The sequence below is a fragment of the Bison bison genome, unplaced genomic scaffold (assembly GCF_000754665.1).
Source record: "Bison bison bison isolate TAMUID 2011002044 unplaced genomic scaffold, Bison_UMD1.0 scf7180017864533, whole genome shotgun sequence".
NCBI lineage: Eukaryota > Metazoa > Chordata > Mammalia > Artiodactyla > Bovidae > Bison > Bison bison.
This window is the reverse complement of record NW_011495082.1, coordinates 16,802,314-16,820,165: the sequence shown is the minus strand read 5'-3', so window position 1 is coordinate 16,820,165 and position 17,852 is coordinate 16,802,314. Positions and strand designations below refer to the sequence as shown.

Sequence of the window (17,852 nt, the reverse complement as noted above, 5' to 3'; positions counted from 1 at the left end):
GACTCATTGGAAAAGACTCTGATGCTGGGAGGGATTGGGGGCAGGAGGAGAAGGGGACAACAGAGGATGAGATGGCTGGATGGCATCACTGACTCAATGGACGTGAGTCTGGGTGAACTCCGGGAGTTGGTGATGGACAGTGAGGCCTGGCGTGCTGCGATTCATGGGGTTGCAAAGAGTCGGACACGACTGAGCAACTGAACTGAAAATAGCCAAAACATAAAGGCCAAGAAACAGGCCAACCAAAATAATGCAGATTCATGCAGGAAAGTGTTACTGCCTTTATTATAAAAGATTCAAACGAAAAACTGAGTCAGTGACAGAAATGTAATTCACAAGAGGGAATAAAAATATGAAAAAAGATTCAAACCGAATAGTAATGAGTAAGGCACTCATGTTTTGTTTATCCATATCAAGAAAAATAGTAATAATAACAAAAATATCAAGTCGACTATAGATCAGAGAATGCGATGGCACCCCACTCCAATAATCTTGCCTGGAAAATCCCATGGACGGAGGAGCCTGGTAGGCTGCAGTCCATGGGGTCTCGAAGAGTCGGACATGACTGAACAACTTCAGTTTCACTTTTCACTTTCATGCCTTGGAGGAGGAAATGGCAACCCACTCCAGTGTTCTTGCCTGGAGAATCCCAGAGACGGGGCAGCCTGGTGGGCTGCTGTCTATGGGGTCACACAGAGTTGGACACGACTGAAGCGACTTAGCAGCAGCAGTAGCAGCAGCAGACTACAGATAAAATAATACAGCTCTACATTCCTGGCAGTATTGCAACTCAAAACTAACTCTTATAAAACAATTTGCCAGAGATCCATTAAGAGCCGTATAGACACATATACACACACACACGCATGCATATGTTTTCTGGTTAGATTAAAAATCTGGGTAAAAGATTTTATTACATATATTATACATACATATTTTGTGTGTATAACTATGTAAAAAATATATGGAATCTAGAAAGTGGTATTGATGAATCTGTCTGTAGGGCAGCAGTAGAGACAGAGACATCGAGGACAGACTTGTAGACACAGCAGGGGAGGGAGAGAGCGGGATAGATTGATAAGAGTAGCACTGAAACAACACACTGCCACACGTGAAACACACACATTGCCACACGTAAGACACAGTGGGAATTTGCTGTGTGACGCAGGGAGCTCAGCCTGGGGCACTCACACCCGTGAGGGGTGGGATGGGCTGGGACGTGGGAAGGAGTTTCAGGAGGGCGGGGACATATGTATACTCACGGCTGATTCATGCTGATGTATGGCAGAAACCAACACAACACTGTAAAGCAGTTATTCTCCAATTAAAAATAAATACATTAAAAAAATTTTTTTAGAAAATTAAAAAATGTAAAGAAGCTAAAACAAAAATTTGTATGGTTAACCATACAAGTTGTATGGGGTTTTTAAGAGCAATGAGGTTACAGATTTGTTTTTTAAATTTTTCAGTTTGTGTTATCATTATATTATGTTATTATCAGTTTGTGTTTCAGTATGTGTTATCATTATTAGCTTAGTGATTAAAATATGCATAACCGTCTGTTGTTTTGTGATTGGTGCTCAGCAATAACTAGTTCTCCTAGCCTTCCAAATAGGCTGTCCTAGCCTCTTGCAGGTGAGTAAACCCAAGTAGCACTTTTGGCCAGAGAAACTAAATGAATGAACGTGTGACACTTTCAACCCAAAGTATTGAAAACCTCATGCTCAATTCTTCATTCTTCCAGTCTTATTCTTTCTCTGGAGAATCAGCTGAATATTTCAGGTGTGACCCTAAGCGATAGTGGATTTTCTCTTATCCGGGATTGTTGAGGTACCTAGGGGAGGACAGTCGCTTTGGAGAGACACCCTGACCTGTAGCTGGCCTTGTCCTAGCAAGTAGTAAAATTTCTGAGTTGAACCCCTGAGCCTTGATTGGGTTTTGTAACTTGCCTACCTTGACTAAGGTAGCAGTCATCTGCAAAATAAGGAATGACAATATTAGAGCTTTTGTTTATTTTTTCCATCCAATAAGAAAGAAATGAAGCTTTTACTAATATGTATAAATTGATAATAGCCTCCTGAATCAACAAAGCAGAAGACTGTGTGTTGCACATGGTATGGAAATGTATCTTGGGAGAAAAGTGAGAATCTGCAACATGTGGGAGTCCATAGTGGCCCCTCACTCATTTTTTGCTTTCCTGACAGTAATCTAGTTTCTAGATATTGTCCAGTTTTCACCAAACTACCCTTCATGGAATGGGCTTCCCAGGCTCGGCGGTAAATGCAGGTTTGATTCATGGATCGGGAAGATCCCCTAGAGAAGGGAAATGGCAACCCACTCCAGTATTCTTGCCTGAGAAATCCATGGACAGAGGAGCCTAGTGGGGCTATGGTCCATGGGATCGCAGAAGAGTCGGACACGACTTAGCCACTGACACAGCAAACAAATGGTCAAGGAAAAGGCAAGATTTAAATTCTTTTGAAACCTTTCCATCAAGGGAAAAATAAAATACAGACTTTTAAAGTCACTGTTGTTTTTATGTATTTTTCAGATCAATGGAGAGCTATGTGAATTGTTTGGCACAAAGCAAATTGTTATTTCTCATGCCTCCCAAACAATTAATCCAGCTGAAAGTACACCTAGCACTATCAAAACCTTTCTTTCCAAACATTGTGTGGACTACCCAAACGACTGGGATGACCACCTGCCAGCTGTTTCATTCGCCTTCAACGTCACTCACTTGGTATGTATCTGTTTATAATTCAGTACTTTTGAGTTATGATTATCTCTTGGCTGCATGTTTTATTACAAATTGTTTATTTTTCTTGACAGGAACCTACTAAAAATACACCATATTTTCAAATGTTTAATCGAAATCCTTACATGCCTGAATCTTCAGATATTCGTGAAGTGGATGGTGATAATACAAGTATGTTTGCCAAAATTCTAGATGCAATTAAAGAAGCTGATAAAATAATGGAGAATAAGACAACTTCAGTGGGCCAGGTGATTCTAATAGAAAAAAAACTATAAAGTCTATAAAATGATACAAAAAAGTTTTTTCAGTATATATACACACACACATACATATGATACACACTGAAACCAAATTTTTTCTATTGAATTCTGCATGTCTTGATTAAACTGTGTTTATTAGCTATGAAATTCTGAGAGACATTAATAGGACCATGTGTTTTGGAATGAAGGTGCAGCTGAATTCAAACCCCTGGTCTTGCTTCCCAGTTGTTTAACTTGGGCCTGTTACTTCCTCTCATATTACTTTATTTTCTTTATAAAGTTGGGGTAATACTGATTTTGAAATACTATTTTAAAAAATTAAGTGGGATTCTTCCATAGCTTTCAGTAGCATCTCAGTAATATTTTTATTATAATATTATCTGTATTTGCCTTCAAGAAACTATAGCTGTTTCATCCCTTTTTTTTTAATACTTGCAGATGGAGAACAACAATTGTCATGAACTAAATAAAAGCAAAATCATTGTTAAAAAGAAACCGAAGCAACTAAATCCATTTCATCTGAAAGTGGGTCATGAAGTGTTAAGGCAGAGGAAAAACTGGTGGAAGGATGGTCGCTTCCGGTCTGAATGGGTCGGCCCTTGTGTCATAGACTACATTACGGAGAACGGGGGCGCTGTTCTGCGAGACAGCTCTGGGGCTAGACTTAAACGACCTATCAAGATGTCCCACCTGAAGCCCTATGTCAGAGAATCGGGTGAACAAGGTAAACATCTGTCACCTCTCTACATTTGTACTTTCTTTGAATGAATAGAGAAGTTAAATTATAAGAAATCTCTCCTCCTCCTCCCTGCTTTTCCTTTGGTTAGGTTTTATTTTCCCTTTTCATTCTTATAAAATTTTGTACAATGTTGGAGGCCAAAGAGTGTTGTTTTAATTAACATATGGTTTCTGAAGCTGTCAGGTTTGTAAGAGATTTTATTTTGATTTCTAGTGTACTTTCCACACACTTCTCCCCACCGTTCATGTGCAGGACACTGGACATCTTTCATAGAGGGAAGAATTATGTGTTCATTATTTGCACTTTCAGAATATTTTGTCACTCTTAGCATGACATGATAGTAGCTAAGATAAATAATGCCAAAACAAACACTATCTGGAATTCTGTTGTGAGATAAATATATTAGGGGACATTTAAAAATGTGATTGATTTTTAATGTTGCATCTTAAAACGGCCATGGTAAATGCAGGGGAAGGTGAGTGAGAGGTTCTGAGAATGATGCGCTGTTATAAGAGGTGAACAGCACCCTAGATGATGCTACTTGCTCCACAATGTGAATCTGAATAGTTAAGATATCCTGATCTTCTCTAATACTTTCTTTCATGGACTAGAGCTAATTGATATGGCTTTCAGTTTAAATCCTACTTTATTGAAGCTTTTATTTTGTCCTATAGTATCTGCTTTCTAGACTTTCTTTGAGGTAGGTAACTGAAAGGGAATAAATTGGTATCTTAGCTAGTTACTTTTGTTTTTTCTGTAAAGAAAGATAAAATAATTCAAAATTTTTTGAATCTGAGTAACAATTAATAAAGATACAATTTAGTGCCTTTTAAAACAGTATAAACAACTGTGTTATTTAACAGTCTTAAGTAAATAATAAGTAATAATTAAAAAATAATGATAATAGATGACCCTCTTTCTTAGGATATGAAGCCCTTGAGGCTGCTCAACTGTTTCTGATCTGGGTCACAACTCTCATGTTAAAAGCTCTTAGTGCCTTTCTTTCTGCTTGTGACAGAACCAGTTGCTGTAGTAAACTTACCTTGGACCATTCCAACTCAGAAAGCTCCCAGCACCTTCGTTCTCTGTTAGAAGAAGCACTTCTATTCCTTGTGCCTTCTCAGTTCTAAGCTACCCTTTATGATTTCTTCCTTCTGCCAGTTAAGTAGGAACAAAAGGTTATAAGGTGCAGGTTGTCCTTTCTTCCGATTTTCCCTTCAATCCTTGGTGTTCAGGACTTGATTCCTTCTAATGTGTTAACCTTCCTAAATTAATGCAAAACCTCTGTTTAAAATGTTACTGCATCAGGATCTGTTTCACCATTTTGTAACTTGCTCTTGCCAAAGCATTTCTTAAGGAGACCTAACATTCTGCTACAACTGAATATTTCAGAATCCAGCTGAATAGAACAATTTCTAAACAAGCAATACAATTTTTGCTTCATGCTTAAATTCTCTACAGATTCTTCTTCCAGTAATACAAGGGAAATTGCAAAATTAGTTCTAGTGTACATATAAGGAACCTGAGATTGATGGGTAAAATTGTTTTTTCTTATTAATCAAAAGAAGTACTAATCCAGCTGAAGTCTGGTTCTTGTTTACTCTGATCGGTTTTTGTGTATTTCTCTTATTTGTAGAAATTCAGAACAAGTGTGATTGCTATCACCTTTTCCTTTGGTAGCACATATTTTCCTGAAAATCTTCACCTCAAAAGCTGATTTTAAAGTCTTTGAATTAAATTTAAAGTAAATATAATGCCTCTGAGTAGTCATCCCATTCTTTTGACATAAATTTGAACATAGTGTAGCCAAAAGGACTATGAATTTGTCTGCACTGTTGCTCTTACCAGCCTCGAGATGTCGTAACTGCAGTAAAGCTCACCAGCCGGAACAGACATGCTTCTGTTGCCAACTTCTCATCCATACTGAGAGGGGGCACATTCAGTACTAGGCTGGCAGTGTTTCTCATTGCTGTTTTAAGCAGGCCTGTGTGTCTGTCTGTCTAGTTCAGTTCCAGGCACCTTTTCAAGACTATTTTAACAAATTTTATGCCATACCATCGTGTCTGTTCATAGTCATAATGTTTTCCTTTGAGTGGAAAAATGTTATCGACTCCCCATTATTGTATGTGACATAGATTTTGAGTAATTTTGTTTTGATTGGGAATTATCGTGATCAGTATGTGTCTGCCTCCCCTAAAGGCCCTGGTCTGATTGCCCCTCACAGTTTGAGAAATGGTTTTTATTCTTTAATAAGTTTCCCATTGCTGCCATAACAATTTACCACAAATTTAGTGGCTTAAAACACTTACTGTCTCACAGTTCTATACTTAGAAATCTGGTATAGATCTCAGTGGGCTACAGTAAGGCATGGCAGGGCTGTGTTCTTTTCTGGAGGCTCAAGAGGGTTGTTTTGTGCATTTTCCACCTTCTAGAGGCTGCTCAGATCACTTGACTTGTGGTCCTCTTCCTGTCTTAAAAGCCAGCAGTGGGGTAGAGTTCTTCTCACATTATATCACTCCAGCCTCCTATTCTTCCTTCATCCTCTGTGTTTCAGGACACCTGTGCTTGGGCCCATCCTGATAATCCAAGATATCCTCTCTACTTTAAGGTTGATTGGTCAGTTGGTTAGCAACCTTAATTCCATCACTACCCTAATCCTCCTTTACCATGTTAGGTAACGTAATCACAAGGTAAATGAATTAGTACATAGCTACCATTAGGGGTCCACTATTCTGCCTAACAGGAGAAGGAAATGGCAACCCACTCCAGTATTCTCGCCTAGAGAATACCGTGGACAGAGGAGCCTGGTGTCCATAGGGTCACACAGAGTCGGACACGAATGAAGCAACTTAGCAGCAGCAGCAGCAGCATTCTGCCTAACACAGTTATGGTCTGCACTCATAATAGAAAACAGAGCTCAGTCCCTATATTAAATAAAGTTTGACTTTATTGTTAATGCACAGTCATCTGTTGGTATCCACAGGGAATCAGTTCCAGGACCCCTGTGGATACCAAAATCCACATGTGCCCAGGTCCCTTGTATGAAATGGCCCTGTTCTTCCCCACCTCCATATCCGTGGTGCAAACCCTGGGGTGTGAACACCAACTGTAGTTCCTGCACAGCGCCTCCCTTTGACTTCTTAGTTATGTCATCTCAAAATAAGAATCATTCAGTTCTCTGTTAGTACTGGTTTATCTACTACAATAATTAAGTAGTATCAAACTATAGTTATTTATTTTATCATGAGAAAAGCACTAGTATGGCAACACATCATGCTAGTTTTAGGATATCAGACCATGTATAGATTAGTCAAGACACTTCATTTCAGAATGAGAAAATTGTCATGAAACCTTATATTTTTTCTATTTGAAAAAATAAGTTAATCCAAATCACTGAGACTTTTCTGAGGCCTTGGTTTTAATACGTGGTTTTAATTTTTCTCCTTAGGGAAATTTTAATATTCTTACCTCACTTTGTTTTTTACTCTAAGACTAAATAAGGAAAAGTATGTCAAAACTGCTGATAATACCTTCTTGACATGTCTTGAAAATACCTCTCCTTCTGAGAAACTAAAGACTTAATCAGTCAGTCTGGTCAAAACTGAAATAATGCTTTCATCAAGCATTTATATTAGTAACTAAATCAATAGAATGAGAAAATAAAAATTAGGTAAATTCTGTCATGTAATGTGACTGAGTAGACTAGTCCTTTAATATGGTTTTGTTTATCTCTCTTTATAATGGGGGCAAAAACTTACCTTGTTCTTTTCTTTATCCTTAACTCAGGATTATTCTAGATTAGTACTAATAGATATATAATGAAAAAACTATGTAATATATAATTTAAAATTTTCTAGTAACCATGTTAAAAAAAAGTAGGTGAAAATAATTTGTTATATATTTTATAATAATCCAATATATCTAAAATAGTATTATTTCAGCATTCATGTAAGGCCTCAAAAATCTCTTTCTGGTAAATCTTTGGTAATCTTTTTTGAAGTTAAAGAACATTTCTGTTGGCTGTACTAGGTTTAGAACAAAGTAGGATGGAAACATATTTGACCTTTCCAAATGAATGAGAATTGTTTTTTCTGTACAAAGGCAACTTGAAATCTCCAGAGTAGTTTTCCATTCCATATAGAGTAACTTCTGTAGACTTTGCTGAATATAATCCTGATTAGCTGCAGTTTTGTCTCACTAAGTTACTTTAAAGCTTACTTAAGAAAGTGTGTGTATACATCAGATGTAGATTGGTTACTTACATTTGGAAGATCTTGTCTTTTACAAACAAGTGAGGTTGGTCAAGTCCTTTTGTTTCAAAGTCTGTGTAACTAGGAGATGCTTACACTCAAGGTCTTTGAATGCATTTTCAGGAAATCAAAGGGATAACTTCTAAAAACTTTGCATCTGTCCATAGTTTCCCTGTTGATACATGTTTACTGGACGTATTTTTCTATAGTAGACCTGCTTTATCTGTATGGAAAAACATTTTGAGACAGAAAACTTCCTTCGTCAAAGATCTCTGCAGAGATCCAGTTAGGAAATACTTAACATGCTTATAGTAATCGCCCTCACTCGTACCTGGTGACGTTGTGCCCAGGGCTCTGAAACCCTCCAAGACTTATTAGACAGGTGTCATCAGCAGGTGTCATTCTTACCCCGCCTAACTTTCCAAGTGACTACCTAGCTTTCTCTGATATTAACAGACTAAAAGCAAACTTTGGTGTTGAACCTCTAGAACACATTCTAAAGGTGTTTCAATTTCACTGATCCTTTTTTCCTCTTTCCTGCTACTGTTGAGCATAGCACATCTCCTGGGTTGCATGATTTTTTTTTATCTTTCAGAATTGTTCTCTTGTTCAGCATTTCATTGCCTACTAACATAGAAAAATCATTTTGTTATCACCTTCAATTATCCATACTTTTATTTCCATCATAACTATGTGTATCTTAACAGCATTTTCAATGTAATTACTGCTTTTGCATTAATAACAATTGGTGAGGTTAAACTTAGAAAACCTCTTAAAACTAAAATACCAGGTACACTTTCCCTAATGAAGAAGTAAATGGGCAAAACTAAATGTCCATACAAGCCCAAGTCTACTTACGCCACCTGTTAGGAAAGAGCATAGCTTTGTTTGATCTTTTGATGTTTGTAAATTTAAAGTTCATAAATGTGTGACTTACAGGGTTGGAATAGATTCAGTTAGCTTTTCACATATTCAGTTCAGTTCAGTTCAGTCACTTAGTCGTGTCTGACTCTTTGCAACGCCATGGACTGCAGCACGCCAGGCCTCCCTGTCCATTGCCAACTCCCCAGAGTTTACTCAAACTCATGTCCATTGAGTCAGTGATGCCATGTAACCATCTCATCCTCTGTCATCCCCTTCTCCTCCGCCTTCAGTCTTTCTCAGCATCAGGGTCTTTTCAAATGAGTCAGCTTTTCGCATCAGGTAGCCAAAGTATTGGAGTTTCAGCTTCAGCATCAGTCCTTCCAATATTAGTATGAGGATAAGTATGGTGGAATCATGTTCTGGGATATATTAGCACATTTATCTGCTTTGAGAAACTTTCGTTGATCTTTAGTCTAAATGAGCTATTAATGTTCCTTTTGCTCTTTCTTGAACTTAAAATTTGAGGGTTCTTTAAGCTATTAAAATCTTTAAGAGATTCTGTTAATGTTTTGGGAGAAAATTCAAAAAGAGATGACAGGGGTCCAGGAAGCTAATCAGTGGTAGTGGAGTAGTTCCTTGTTGTAATGAATTAAAATACTATGTAGGGTGGAAGTCTTTTATCTACATTAACCTTTGTTTATAAAGATTCTGCTGCTTTGCCATCTGTTTAACCCTCATTTTAAACATTTTTTTTCCCTTACAGTGAAGATAAATTTGCTGAAAATAGAATAAAATACTGAGAAGGAAAATTCCTTGTCAGTATTTTAGTATGGATTTAGCTACACCTTGAAAGTTCATGAGCATTTTAATATTAAATTAGACCTAAGTAAGCTAATTCACCTGATCCATTGTAGCCTGCCTACTTTCATATACCTCTTATGTAAACCTGATTCTAGGAACTTTATCTTCATTGTAGTTTAATCACTTCATAGTGTGACAATTTGATGTTATTGTCCTAATATGAATTCTATAAAGATTAAAGAATTACCTAAAGTTGTAAATATAAGGATTTAACAATTCCATTTGTTAGTGTATCTTTCAGGACCCCATAAATGCATCCAGAAATGCTTTGAGATATATATTAAGGATATCATCAACATCAAAAATATAGTTTAGAACTTTTGTTTTTAACCTATACCATGATTCTCAGCCCTTTCCACCCCCTCACTTACACCTACCAAAGACATATCAAGAGAATACTCTGTAATGGCCTATAGGGAAAAGAACCCCAAACAAGTTGGGTGTATGTATATGTATATAACAGGTTCACTTCGCTGTGCACCTGAAACTAACACAACATTGTAAATCAATTGTACCACAATAAAAAAATTTTTAACTTGTAAAAAAAAAACCCATCCCTTTATATTATTCCTATTTTTTTTAAAAAGTCTGGCTTTCCTTGATCTCTCCTGAATTCTGTATGTATGAGCCATCAAATTCATATATCATTTTATTCATTCTTCGACGTGTACTTATTTAGGAGATATGAGAACCCATCAGAAATTAATCTTGATAGTTAATTTGTATTACTTGCGATTTTATTCCTTATTTTATATTATTTCATTTGAATGTGGTTTAATTATAATTCTAAAAGGCAAACTTGTGTTCCTTCTTTCAGATAGTCTCCATCTCTTACACGGTTCAGTGGTGGCGGATCATGACTATGTTGGAATGCCCGAGCTGCCAGTTGGAGCATACCAAGCAAGTATTCTGGTGGAAGATGCGGCTATTGGAGTAGACGACAGTGAGTTACTGACGTCAAGCAAGGATCGTGAACTATTAGAATACAGAAATGCCAAAATCTCTCCATTGATGGAAGATCATAATGCTCTTGAAAAGCAGACTTTTAGTCTCTTGGACTCTTCAAACCAAGTCCTTGAGTACTTAACTTAATAAACACAAAAATTCATTTAAAGTGCTATTTAGAGAATACATCACCTTGAATCTTATCTTTTCCATTCAAAAAGATTACATAGAAAAAGTATCTTGACAAACTCTTAATGACTAAATCCTGAAGGTTTATTTTGTAATTATTTATCTGAAGTTGTTCTTCTTTTGTATATATATATGGATATATATATATTTAGGCAAAGGAAGCATGTAATATATGGATATTATTTTTTCTTCTACAAACACAACAGGCAAAGCATGCTTGCTTCTTAGGAAGTAAACTAAATTCCAACTCAAAACTTTGGTATTGTTACCATGTTTTCAGTTTCAATTTTTTTTTAAATATTCCCCCCTTTTAAAAACTGTTTGAACTACCTAGAACCGCATTAATAAATATTTATTGAATGTGTTAAATGAAACCTATTCCTGTGTCATTGAAACATCTAAAAATATTGTAGTTACTTAATGGGCTCCTACAGTGTATTGGTAAGTTCACCTTATAGACAGGCTAAGGATTAGGATCTGAAACTATATATTGGATTGAAAATGTGTACATTTCCATAGTATATATTAAAGTCAAAAGCATCCATGAATAAATTTTTTTCTGCAGTCTTAAAAAAGTAAATTATAAAATAACTGATATTAAAGATTTTAAACTATAATTTCTATAATAGTTGCTGCTACTGCTGCTGGATCCAATGATCCAACTGCTGCTGCTGCTGCTAGGTCACTTCAGTCGTGTCCGACTCTGCACAACCCCACAGACGGCAGCCCACCAGGCTCCTCCGTCCCTGGGATTCTCCAGGCAAGAACACTGGAGTGGGGTGCCATTGCCTTCTCCAATGATCCAGCAGAGGTTGGCAATTTGTTGTGTATGTGGCTTGTATGATCTATATTATAGATTATAAATCATATATGATCTATATATTACAGATCATACAAGCCATCTATATATTATAGATCATACAAGCCACATACACAACAAATTGCCAGCCTCTGCTGGATCACTGGAGAAGGCAATGGCACCCCATTCCAGTACTCTTGCCTGGAAAATCCCAGGGACGGGGGAGCCTGGTGGGCTGCTGTCTGTGGAGTCACACAGAGTCAGACACGACTGAAGCGACTTAGCAGCAGCAGCAGCAGCTGGATCATTGGAGAAGGCAATGGCACCCCACTCCAGTACTCTTGCCTGGAAAATCCCATGGGCGGAGGAGCCTAGTAAGCTGCAGTCCATGGGGTCGCTAAGAGTCGGACACGACTGAGTGACTTCACTTTCACTTTTCACTTTCATGCATTGGAGAAGGAAATGGCAACCCACTCCAGTATTCTTGCCTGGAGAATCCCAGGGATGGTTGGCTGCCGTCTATGGGGTTGTGCAGAGTCGGACATGACTGAAGTGACTTAGCAGCAGCAGCAGCTGGATGATTGGAAAAGCAAGAGAGTTCCAGAGAAACACTTACTTATGCTTTATTGACTACACTAAAGCCTTTGACTGTGTGGATCAAACAAACTGTGGAAAATTCTGAAAGAGATGGGAATACCAGACCACCCGGCCTGCTTCCTGAGAAATCTGTATGCAGGTCAGGAAGCAATAGTTAGAACTGGACATGGAACAACAGACTGGTTCCAAATCAGGAAAGGAGTACGTCAAGGCTGTTTATTGTGACTGTACTTATTTAACTTATATGCAGAGTATATCATGAGAAACACTGGGCTGGATAAAGTGCAAGCTGGAATCAAGATTTCCAGGAGAAATATCAATAACCTCAAGTATGCAGATAACACCACCCTTATGGCAGAAAGCAAAGAAGCACTAAAAAGCCCCTTGATGAAAGAGGAGAGTGAAAAAGTTGGCTTAAAAGTCAACATTCAGAAAACTAAGATCATAGCATCTGGTCCCATCACTTCATGGCAAATAGATGGGGAAACAGTGGAAACAGTGTCAGACTTTATTTTTTTGGGCTCCAAAATCACTGCAGATGGTGACTGCAGCCATGAAATTAAAAGACGCTTGCTCCTTGGAAGAAAAGTTATGACCAACCTAGACAGCATATTAAAAAGCAGAGACATTACTTTGCCAACAAAGGTCCATCTAGTCAAAGCTATGCTTTTTCCAGTAGTCATGTATGAATGTGAGAGTTGGACTATAAAGAAAGCTGAGCACCAAAGAATGGATGCTTTTGAACTGTAGTGTTGGAGAAGCCTCTTGAGAGTCCTTTGGTCTGCAAGGAGATCCAACCAGTCCATCCTAAAGGAGATCAGTCCTGGGTGCTCATGGGAAGGACTGATGCTGAAGCTGAAACTCCAATACTGTGGCCACCTGATGCAAAGAACCGACTCATTGGAAAAGACCCTGATGCTGGGAAGGATTGAAGGTGGGAGGAGAAGGGGATGACAGAGGATGAGATGGTTGGATGGCATCACTGAGTCAATGGACATGAGTTTGAGTAAACTCTGGGAGTTGGTGATGGACAGGGAGGCCTGGCGTGCTGCAGTCCATGAGGTCACAAAAAGACACGACTGAGCGACTGAACTGAACTGAAAAGGAAAAATGATTAGAGGAAAGAAATCAAAGACTTCATCTTACATTACCGACCAAATAGATTCCACATAGAATTTCAGAAAGAAGCCTTAAGAAAACATAGTTGTCTCAAGTAGTGATTCTTGTCCTTCTCCCATTAGCAGAACAAAGTTGATGATGGAGTCATACTGAACTCTTGTTTGGTAAATGTAAGTGGTCAAGTTTCCTTTTCTTAACTCAAATGAAGTGAACTTTTTTTTTCAATATCTGAGTAAATCTTTTTCCACTGTAACAGGGTAATTAGTAGTGAGTCATTTTAAATTACAGTTTCTAAACCTTTTTTTTCTTTTAGAATTCTGCCTCCGCTAAATACTTTCTCACACAGACCTTCATCCTGTGTGCACTGATCATGTTGGGTTCCACTACACTCTGTCTACAAATCACCCCAAATTCTTAGTGGCTTAAAACAAGACTTTTACTTCTTAGCCACCCTCTTGGTTCATTAAGGCTCCATTTTCATCCTCACTCCAGGATGCAGGCCGAAAGATACTGACTTCTGGAATACCCCCATCACCATGGCAAGGAGAGAGCATGGTGAACTGAACACTGGCTGTGAAAAGACTTGGGCATCCTTCTTACTCTCATCACAATGGTCAAACCTAGTCACGTACTGCTAGTGGGCACAGGTTTCTTTTTGTAGTGATAGCAGTGTTCTAAAGTTAATGGGTGATCGATATGTAACTGAAAATATTAAGATCCACTGAATTGTATACTTTAAAATGCTGAATTTTATGAGTTATATCTCAATACAATCGTTCTGTGTAAGAGTCTAAACAAAAGTTTAAAAAACAAAACCTAGCCACCTGCTGCTGCTGCTGATGCTAAATCGCTTCAGTCGTGTCCGACTCTGTGTGACCCCACAGATGGAAGCCCACCAGGCTCCCCTGTCCCTGGGATTCTCCAGGCAAGAACACTGGAGTGGGTTGCCATTTCCTTCTCCAATGCATGAAAGTGAAAAGTGAAAGTGAAGTCACTCGGTTGTGTCCAACTTTTAGCGACCCCATGGACTGCAGCCCACCAGGCTCCTCCATCCATGGGATTTTTCAGGCAAGAGTATTGGAGTGGGGTGCCATTGAACCTAGCCACGTAGCCATGCCTAATTCAGTCCTATTGTATGCCTTGGAAGGAGGAAAACTAGGGTATTGGTGGATTGCTGCAGTGACTGCCAAAACTCATCTTTTTTCCAGATTTTATTAAAGGCCATTTATACTGAAAGTTACTTTATTTCCTGATAGTGAATATAAGCTGTTCAAATAAAAATGCTGATTTTATTATTGAAACCTCAGAATTTGAATGTAGATTCCAAATATAGATATTAAATAAACAAATACACAGGTAATACCTACAAATTAGATACATACACATAATCTTATCCTAATGTTTACAGGGCCCTGTCAAGAGAGAAAATAGATTTTTACATACCATATACCTAAATATTTAGAAGTGATAAGTCAAGCTAATAAGCTGTTCCTACGTCAGCAAATATGCCTCAAGCTTCCTCGAATTCTTAGACTCCTTCAGCCTGACATGAGTAAGTAGCAAAGCAGGGATAGCTGGCCTCCGAGCATCCTTTGTCTCATCCTCCCTTTCCACCCTCCCCTGCCGCGCCTCTCCTCCATTTGAGCCCCTGCAGATGCAGCCTCAGACCGGCCCAAGCCTTTGCAGTGTGATCTCTGCCTCTGTCCACCCCGCAGAGGGAGGCCTTTGAAGAGGTTCTCCAGGTGGGAAAGGGGGAAAGGGGCACATCGCTGAGCCCTGTGAGCTTCTCACTCTAGTGGAGAGACACTGTCAAGGGGAATGGAGCACAGCCCTTAAGCCAAGAGCCCAGAGTGAGTCCCTCTTACCAGGATTTAAGGGAGTTGTTCTGTAAGCAGAGAGTAAAATTTTGACCAAAAACAATAGCACTGTCTTCATGAGGCTTTGTATGCCACCTTGTGGTGTTTTTTATGAACACTTGAAAACGTGATGTAGCAGGAAATGCTGAGTATACTAAAGAAAACTTTTGGAATGAAAGTAATTTCCTCACTTGAAACGTTATTTTTAAATATCATAATAAACATTTCTAGTATAAAATTTTTCTTATAGCACCATCTTTTAAAAAGGTAACTCATTAAGGTTTACAAAACAAAACTTACTAGTTATGAGATTCATTCATACCCTCAAAAAAGATATGTATTATGTCCGTGTGCTGTTCTGGCACTAAGGATATATCAATGAGAAATCTCTCCGCCTTCCTACACCTTGAAGTCCAATAGGATAGTGAAACAGTGACCTGTAGTTCTTAATGAATACATTTCTTTACTTATATCCAGTCTTAAAATCTCAATGATAGCCTTTTGCATAGACATCTTGTTTGGGACCCTTACCTTAAGCCTCTTCCACTTATTTTTGACTGTATAGAAAGTTCTAATAAGGTTTTGTTCAGAGGTCTGGAAAGGACTGGGCCATTTCCAGTTGGAGTTTCTAATCATGTTGATGAGTAATTAAACACCAAAATAAGCATTTAAGAAGCAAATTTTTTTTCAAACTTTTATTTTCCACAGATGAATTTGTGATTGAGAGGGCAATGCCAGCTTTGTGCAGTGTTACAATTAAACAGGGAAAGGTCAATTCAGTGCCATCAAATGAAAAAGTATCTAAATTGGTAGCTTGCCCAGAGTGTGAGGACCAGATTGCCGGATTCTCCCGCTTCCTCTGATCCCTCCCTGTCCTCCTCACCCAATTTCTTCCTCACCCCCAACACTACCTCCTTTGTGTACTCACGCAGAACTCATTAATAAGTAAGGTGCGCTCGGTGCAGTGGACTTGCCTCGTCTGAGCATCTCATTGTCCGCGCTGTGCAGGTCCTTGCCAAGAGCAGAGTGAGCAGAGCCATCTCCTTGGGCCGGCAGGTAGCTAGAGGAGACCAGATAGCCAGTGATACCTTTGCTCACTCCTTACCTCCACATCCCAGTAGAGCTTCTGTTCTGATAAGAGGTCCCATGAAATGAAGAACAGAAGAGAAACTAAAGGGAACGGAGCCCGACTTCACTCCTTCCTGTGAATTATTTTGAAGTAGAAGTGAAGGGAAAAGTACTCACTGGAATGGTTCTTCCAGCATGCTTTCCTACTGCATTGTAACATGTAATCTATAGTCTCTGGGTTTCTGTGCTTTTACTCTTTCCCTTTAGAATTCAATCCTTACATATATAAATATATATATATACACATACATATATATACAATTCATTAAAAAAATTATGTGGTAAATAGTGATGAAACCATCATAGTGGTGGTTATGTGACTTAGTCATAGCTAGAAGCAAGTCAGCAGCAAATCCGCCTCAAGTTTGAGAACAGGACTTCCACTGAATCCTCACTGATCACTAACTATGTTAATAATCACCCATTTTACCTGAGGTAGTTAATACCTGAGGTAGTTAGTTAAAAAGGTAATGACTTGTTTTTATGCAATATTAAAAAACCATAATATCCAGAATATATAAAAACTCCTATAACTCAATACACAAAAAGAACCCAATTTAAAAATGGGCAAAAGATTTGATTATACATTTTCTCAAAGATATGCAAATGAGATACCACGTCACACTCATTAGAATGGCTGTGATAGTTTTTAAAAAGAAATAGAAAATAACGAGTGTTGATGACACAATGTAGAGAAATTGCAGCCCTTGTACATTACTGGTAGGAATGTAAAAGTATAAAACGGTTCAGCCACTACGGGAAACTCTGTTTCTTCCTCAGAAACCTAAACACAGACTTATCATATGACCCAGCAATTCCGCTGCTGGGTATATACCCAAAGGAACTGAAAACAGGAACAGATAATTGCATGCCAATGTTTACTGTAGTATTATCCAATAGTCAAAAGGTAGAAACAATCCAAGTGTCCACTGACAGGTGAATGAGTAAAGAAAACATGGTATATACATGCAATGGAATATTATTCAGCCTTCAAAAGGAATGAAGTTCTGAATAATGCTACCACATGATTACCCCTTGAAGAAATTATGCTAAGTGAAATATGTCAAATATAAAAGGAAAAATATTGCATCAGTTAAGTTCAGTCGCTCAGTCATGTCCAACTCTTTGCAACCCCATGAATTGCAGCATGTCAGGCCTCCCTGTCCATCACCAACTCCTGGAGTTCACTCAGACTCAGGTCCCTCAGTGATGCCATCCAACCGTCTCATCCTCTGTCATCCCCTTCTCCTGCCCTCAATCTTTCCCAGCATCAGGGTCTTTTCAAATGAGTCAGCTCTTTGCATCAGGTGGCCAAAGTATTGGAGTCTCAGCTTCAACATCAGTCCTTCCAATGAACACCCAGGACTGATCTCCTTTAGGATGGACTTGTTGGATCTCCTTGCAGTCCAAGGGACTCTCAAGAGGCTTCTCCAACACTACAGTTCAAAAGCATCCATTCTTCGGTGCTCAGCTTTCTTTATAGTCCA

The 17,852-nt window shown here is 38.5% G+C and overlaps 2 protein-coding genes across 2 annotated transcripts in view; one reads left to right on the top strand and one right to left on the bottom strand.

Moving 5' to 3' along the window:
- The window catches only part of PPIP5K2 (diphosphoinositol pentakisphosphate kinase 2), a 105,827-nt gene extending 100,834 nt beyond the window's left edge, over window positions 1-4,993 (bottom strand). Inside the window, exon 1 of the mRNA XM_010831976.1 lies at window positions 4,800-4,993. The gene's annotated coding sequence lies outside the window, so the exon portion shown is untranslated. The remainder of the gene's footprint in view (window positions 1-4,799) is intronic.
- The window catches only part of GIN1 (gypsy retrotransposon integrase 1), a 30,105-nt gene extending 18,870 nt beyond the window's left edge, over window positions 1-11,235 (top strand). Inside the window, exons 5-8 of the mRNA XM_010831982.1 lie at window positions 2,552-2,743; window positions 2,833-3,006; window positions 3,457-3,742; window positions 10,550-11,235. Of these exons, the coding sequence (XP_010830284.1) occupies window positions 2,552-2,743; window positions 2,833-3,006; window positions 3,457-3,742; window positions 10,550-10,824 (927 nt within the window). The 3' untranslated portion in view covers window positions 10,825-11,235. The remainder of the gene's footprint in view (window positions 1-2,551; window positions 2,744-2,832; window positions 3,007-3,456; window positions 3,743-10,549) is intronic.
- The last annotated feature ends 6,617 nt before the right edge of the window (window positions 11,236-17,852 follow it).